This window comes from Buteo buteo, chromosome 30 (assembly GCF_964188355.1).
Source record: "Buteo buteo chromosome 30, bButBut1.hap1.1, whole genome shotgun sequence".
NCBI classification, from domain to species: domain Eukaryota; kingdom Metazoa; phylum Chordata; class Aves; order Accipitriformes; family Accipitridae; genus Buteo; species Buteo buteo.
In genome coordinates, this window is record NC_134200.1 from 864,572 (window position 1) to 871,705 (window position 7,134).

Sequence of the window (7,134 nt, forward strand, 5' to 3'; positions counted from 1 at the left end):
GTGCTGGGGAGGGGCGGGGCCGGGGCGGCGCCACGTGATTTCGCGGAAGCGGCGGCGCAGCCGGGAGGCGAGCGGCGGGGCCGTGGGGCCGTGTGTCCCGTCCCCCCCCGTGTCCGTCCGTCCGCGTCCCCCCACGCGTGACCGGGTCCGCCCGCCCGTCCCACCCGCCCCCCCCCACCCAGGATGGCGGCGGCGGGGGGCGGCGGGCGGAAGCTGCGGCCCTGGCTGGTGGCGCAGGTGGAGAGCGGGCGCTTCGCCGGGCTGGTGTGGGACGACGCCGGGCGCTCCGCCCTCCGCATCCCCTGGCAGCACGCCGGGAAGGGCGGGGCCAAGGGCGGGGCCGGCACCGCCCTCTGCCAGGTGACGACCGCATGGGGCGGGGGCGGGTGGGGCGGGTGGGGCGGGGGGTCCCCTCGACCCGCCTCGGCCTCGCGCCTCGGCCTCGCCTCAACCCGCGTTTCGTCCTCCTGGCGGGTGTGGCAGGCGTGGGCGGAGTTCAAGGGGCGGCTCCGCCCCGGGGCGCGGCCGGACCCCGCCGGCTGGAAGACGCGCCTGCGCTGCGCCCTCAACAAGAGCCCCGAGTTCCAGGAGGTGCCGGGACGTTCCCGCCTGGAAGGGCCACGCCCTTACAAGGTCTACCGGCTCCTGCCGCCTCCCCAGCAGCGAGGTGGGGCGGGGCGGGACACACCCAGGGGTGGGGCGGGATGCACATGGGGGGCGGGGCGGGGGTAAGCTGGGGCGTGGGGGGAACCAAATGTCAGGGGGAGGGAGGGGGGAGGGGGACGCGGAGCTGCCTAGGGGGGGAGACGTGGGGTGGGGCGCGGGGTGGGGCCACGGAGGAGGGCTGGGGTGTTGCCCACGGTCGGGGGAGGGGACCCAGGCGTCCACGCCCCACAGGCGGGCAGACCCCCAAGCGCGGGGCCTCGCGGCCCCGGAAGGAGGCGGGACCGGACCCCACGGCGGGGGAAGACGGAGACCCCCAGCCCCACAGCGTCCCGGTAAGTGATGTCACGGGCGGGGGGGGTGGGTGTGGTTCTGGGGGAGGGGGTAGGGCAGCCCCACCCACGGCTGCCCCCCACCCCCCAGGAGCCGCCCCCCAGCCCCGATGAGGTGCCGGCTGAGGAGCCCCGCCCCGACGCCAGGGATCCCTGTGAGAGCTGGGGACGATGGGGGGCGGGGCTGGGGGATCAAGGGTCAGAGGAGGGAGGGGCTGGGGCGGGGCAACAGCTTGTGACCATGCCCCGCCCTCGCCCCCAGCTGCGGCCCCGCCCCCGGCCCCACTGAAGCTGGACATTGTGGTGGAGAGCCCTGAGCCCCTCCCACCTGCACAGGGTAAGCTCCGCCCCCCAGGTGCTAAGCTCCACCCCCTGACCAATTACCAGCCGGGACCCAAGAGCTGACCCCGCCCCGGGTGCAAGTCCCACCCCCGCAGGCCCTGCCTCCCCCCCTGCAGTGGCTCCACCCCTGGCTCTGGCCACACCCCCTCACATGACCACACCCCCAGCTCAGCTTGGCTCCGCCCCTCGTGGCCCCACCCTCAATCCCACTGTGGCCCCACCCCCACTGTAGTCCCCACCCTCAACCCCTCAGTGGCTCATCCCCAGCCCTTGCTCCACCCCCTGTGGCCCCACCCTCAACCTCTCAGTGGCTCCAATCCCCTGTAGCCCCACCCTCAAGCCCTCAGTGGCTCCTCCCCCGGCTCTGGCCCCACCCCCACTGCAGTCTCCACCCTCAACCTCTCAGTGGCTCCACTCCCTGTGGCCCCACCCTCAACTTCTCAGTGGCTCCTCCCCTAGCCCTGGCCCCACCCCACTGCAGTCCCCGCCCTCAGCCCCACAGGGGCTCCTCCCCCCACCTCAGCCCCCCCTCCACTCCCCCCATGACCCCGCCCTCTCCCAAGCCCCACCCCGGAGTAGGGACTCATCCCCCTGCCAGCAGGGGGGGTGTGTCCCCACCCGGGCCACGCCCTGACCCCGCCCTCTCCCCGCCTCCCGCAGGAGGGGCCTGCCTGGGCCTGCGGCTGTGGCTGGGGGGGTCTCCGGCCTGGCAGGGCTGGCTGCCCCCCGGCGATTACCTGCTGGGCCCCCCCGCCCCGCCCGGTGCCCCACCCCGCCCCGGGCTGCTGCCCCGCCTCCTGCTGCTGCCCCCGCCCGAGGCGCTGCCGGGCGGGGCGCCCCCCGCCCTGGGCCGGCTGCTGGCGGGGCTGCGGCCGGGGCTGCTGGTGGCCAGCGCGGGGCGGGGCCTCTTCCTGCGACGCCGGGCGGGGGCGGAGGGGGTGCACTGCCGCGCCCCCCACGCCCGCCCCGCCCCCGAGGGGGGGGCCCTGCCCGAGGGGGAGCTGGTGCAGGCCTTCGACGCCCAGCGCTTCCGGGAGGGTGAGTGACGGACGGGCTGGGCGGGGTGGGCGGGGCCGCCCCAGGGCTCTCCTGTACCTGCCCCGTAGGTGCCCCACAGATTTCCTATACCTGACCCATAAGTGCCCCATAGTTCTCCTGTACCTTTCCCGTAAGTGCCTTGTGATTGCCCCATAGGTTTCCTATACCTCCCCCATAAGTGCCCCATAGTTCTCCTCTACCTACCCCATCAATGCCCCATCGCTGCCCCATAGATTTCCTATACCTGCCCCAGAAGTGCCCCATAGATTTCCTATACCTGCCCCATCAGTGCCCCATAGTTCTCCTCTACCTGCCCCATAAGTGCCCCATAGATTTCCTATACCTGCCCCATCAGTGCCCCATAGGTGCCTTGTGACTGACCCACAGGTGCCCCACAGATTTCCTATACCTGCCCCATAGGTGCCTCATATTTCTCCTGTACCTGCCCCATAGGTGCCCCATCACTGCCCCATAGGTTTCCTATACCTGCCCCATAGATGCCCCATAGCTCTCCTCTACCTGCCCCATAAGTGCCCCATCACTGCCCCATAGGTGCCTTGTGACTGACCCACAGGTGCCCCACAGATTTCCTATACCTGCCCCATAGGTGCCTTGTGAGTGCCCCATCACTGCCCCATAGCTCTCCTATACCTGCCCCATAAGTGCCCCATAAGTGCCTTGTGACTGCCCCATAGCTCTCCTGTACCTGCCCTATAGGTGCCCCATCCTGGCCCCACAGGTGCCCCACAGATTTCCTGTACCTGCCCCATAGGTGCCCCATACATTTCCTGTACCTGCCCCATAGCTGCCCCACAGCTCTCCTGTACCTGCCCCACAGCTGCCCCCTAACAAGCCCCTACCCGCCCCCTAAGTACCCTGTAACCGCCCCACAAGCTCCCCAAAACTGCCCCACAGACACCCCACGGCCACCGCACAGGACCCCCCCAGTCCCCCCCAACCGCCCCACACGTACGCCCCATACGCTCCGCACTGGCCCCGACGGCGCCCCACAGACCCCCAGCCCCACACCCACCCCAAAACTGCCCCCCACCGGCCCCATTTCCCCCCCTAAATGACGTGTCGTCCCCCCCAGAGGTGGGTCGGCACCGCGCCGGGCTGGGCCCCCGCCCCGAGCACCGGGTGACGCTGGCCGTGGGGCAGGAGCTGGGCCCCCACGACGGCCCCCACAACCGAACCCTCGTCCTGCAGGTTTGGGGGGGACGCAGATGTGGAGCAGGACTGGGGGTGGGTTTGGGGGGGACACACAGATGTGGGGCAGGAACTGGGGATGGATTTGGGGGACACAGATGTAGGGCAGGACAGGATGGATTTTGGGGGTGACGCCCAGATGTGGGGCAGGACAGGATGGATTTATGGAGGACACAGATGTGGGGCAGGACTGGGGATGGATTTGGGGGACACATGGGGCAGGACTGGGGATGGATTTGGGGGGGACGCCCAGATGTGGGGCAGGACAGGATGGATTTTGGGGGGATGCACAGATGTGGGGCAGGACTGGGGATGGATTTGGGGGGAGACAGATGTGGGGCAGGACTGGGGATGGATTTGGGGGGGGACACCCAGATGTGGGGCAGGACTGGGGATGGATTTTGGGGGTGACGCCCAGATGTGGGGCAGGACTGGGGATGGATTTATGGAGGACACAGATGTGGGGCAGGACAGGATGGATTTTGGGGTGACACCCAGATGTGGGGCAGGACTGGGGATGGATTTGGGGGACACATGGGGCAGGACTGGGGATGGATTTGGGGGGGACGCCCAGATGTGGGGCAGGACAGGATGGATTTTGGGGGGATGCACAGATGTGGGGCAGGACTGGGGATGGATTTTGGGGGGGACACCCAGATGTGGGGCAGGACTGGGGATGGATTTGGGGGGGACACACAGATGTGGGGCAGGACTGGGGATGGATTTGGGGGATGCACAGATGTGGGGCAGGACAGGATGGATTTTGGGGGGATGCACAGATGTGGGGCAGGACTGGGGATGGATTTGGGGGGGGACACCCAGATGTGGGGCAGGACTGGGGATGGATTTGGGGGGGGACACCCAGATGTGGGGCAGGACTGGGGATGGATTTTGGGGGGGACACCCAGATGTGGGGCAGGACTGGGGATGGATTTGGGGGGGACACACAGATGTGGGGCAGGACTGGGGATGGATTTGGGGGGGACACACAGATGTGGGGCAGGACTGGGGATGGATTTGGGGGACACACAGATGTGGGGCAGGACAGGATGGATTTGGGGGATGCCCAGATGTGGGGCAGGACTGGGGATGGATTTGGGGGATGCACAGATGTGGGGCAGGACAGGATGGATTTTGGGGGGATGCACAGATGTGGGGCAGGACTGGGGATGGATTTGGGGGGGGACACCCAGATGTGGGGCAGGACTGGGGATGGATTTGGGGGGGGACACCCAGATGTGGGGCAGGACTGGGGATGGATTTTGGGGGGGACACCCAGATGTGGGGCAGGACTGGGGATGGATTTGGGGGGGACACACAGATGTGGGGCAGGACTGGGGATGGATTTGGGGGGGACACACAGATGTGGGGCAGGACTGGGGATGGATTTGGGGGACACACAGATGTGGGGCAGGACAGGATGGATTTGGGGGATGCCCAGATGTGGGGCAGGACTGGGGATGGATTTGGGGGGGACACACAGATGTGGGGCAGGAACTGGGGATGGCTTTATGGAGGACACAGATGTGGGGCAGGACAGGATGGATTTTGGGGTGACGCCCAGATGTGGGGCAGGACTGGGGATGGATTTGGGGGACACACTGATGTGGGGCAGGACTGGGGATGTGTTTATGGAGGACACAGATGTGGGGCAGGACTGGGGATGGATTTATGGAGGACACAGACGTGGGGCAGCCCCTCACCGCCCCCTCTCCCCCCCCCCAGCTCGAGCAAGCCTTCGCCCAGCAGCTCCTCGACGGCGCCCCGGCCGCTGTGGGACCCCCCTGCCCCCCGGCAGTCCAGGCCTGACACACACCCGCCCTCCCCGCCAGCCCCACAACCGGCCCCGGCCCCACGGCGGAAGATCTCACTCACCCGCGTCCGCTGACAATAAAACCGTGTCGCTACCGGTGTCGGTGTCTATGGGGCGGCCGCCGTTTTACCCCCCGGCCGCCATTTTACCCCCCGGCCGCCATTTTCTCCCCCCCCCGGCCGCCATTTTCTCCCCCCTCAGCCCCTCTCAGCCGCGGTTCCCTCACGCTGAGGAGAACGGGCGGGAAAGCCTCCCATTGGCTCAACCCCCCCGCGCCTGTCTCGGGGTTGAGGGAGAGGCGGCGCCGATTGGTCGCCGCTTTCCCGCCGCGGTTGCTCCTCCGTCGCCGAGCGCTGATTGGCCGGCGGCGCTGAGGCGAGCGGCTCGCCTATTGGCCGGAGGGCGGCGGGGGGGGCGGGACGACCGAGGTTATAAAAGTCGCGGCGCGGCGCGGCGCCTCACTCGGGCTGTGGCGGCGGCGGCGGCGGCGGGTGCCGGTCGTTTCCCTCAGCGCTAATTGCCGGCGGCTCATTAGCTGATTAATTACCCCCCCGGAACCCCTCAGGGAGAGAGCAGGCGGAGAGAAAGGGCGGTCTAAATGAATTACCGGGGGAGGGGGGCGGGGTTTTAGCGGCGTTAATTGCCGGGGCGGCGGGTTAATGAGGGAGCGGCGGGGTTCGGTGGGTTGGTTGGGTTTTGGGGCCGTTTCTCGGGATTTTGGGGCCGAATCCGGCTCTTTCTTGTCCGTCCCGCCTGCGGTGGTTGAAGTCGTTGCGGTCGGCTCCCGGTTTTGGGGCAAAACGCCGGGGTTTTGGTGAGGTTTGAGTTTGCTGAGGCTCGTTGATGGGTTTCTGTGAATCGGGAGGAATTGAAATAGAATTTAAGGACAAAGGCACAAAGCGGGGCAGAATTTATTAACTTTTCTCTCGGCCTAAAGGCGGGAGAAATCCGCTTTTCTGCTTAAATTAATGCTGAAACGGATTTAAACGGGGAACGACTGCCCCGTTAGCCGGTTCTTTTGTCAAATTAACTTAAATTCAAGCAGATTCATCTCAGCATTTATATCAAACTTTATTCAAGTGAATAGTTTTAAATCGATCTATTTAGGTTTAAACTAACTTATTTAAACTCAAATTAACTTATTTGCATTTAAATTAACTTATTCAAGGTTCTTTAAATTATTCGCATTGAGCTTTTATTTGAACTTATTTATCCATATTTAAACTAACGTATTCAAATTGAATATATTTGCATTTAGATTAACTTATTCAAACTCCAACCCCTTCGTTCCCATCGAAGTTACAATTTGTGCAAATTTAAGTTATTTAAATTTGAACTTACATTTTATTTATTCAAACGGAACTTATTCCTGTCAAAATCAGTATTTATTTGAATGTTAATTTATTCATATTTAAATTAGAGTTTATTTGCATTTTATTTACTCAAGCTTAACTTATTCCCTTCAAAATTACAAATTTATTTGGATTTTGATTAACTTATTTATATTTAAAGCTGTTTATTTGCATTTAAATTAATTTATTTGCACCCCAATCCCTTTAGTCCCATTGAAGTTACTGCTTGTTCGAATTGAAATCAGTTTGTTCAAATTGAAATCAACTTGAGTTGGAAGAGTTTTGTTTGGGTTGGAATAATTTTGTTCAAAAATTTGTTCAATTTGAAATCAACTTGTTTGAATTGAAATCAACTTGAATTGGAAGAATTTTGTTCTGAGTTGGA

The 7,134-nt window shown here is 63.4% G+C and overlaps 1 protein-coding gene across 1 annotated transcript; it reads left to right on the forward strand.

Moving 5' to 3' along the window:
• Positions 1–29: 29 nt before the first annotated feature.
• On the forward strand, positions 30–5,515 carry IRF9 (interferon regulatory factor 9). The gene is made up of 8 exons (XM_075018433.1): positions 30–360; positions 484–667; positions 898–998; positions 1,087–1,150; positions 1,258–1,332; positions 1,998–2,375; positions 3,469–3,584; positions 5,310–5,515. Exons 1-8 carry the CDS (start codon positions 184–186, stop codon positions 5,391–5,393), a joined length of 1,179 nt encoding a protein of 392 aa, XP_074874534.1. The 5' UTR covers positions 30–183; the 3' UTR covers positions 5,394–5,515.
• The last annotated feature ends 1,619 nt before the right edge of the window (positions 5,516–7,134 follow it).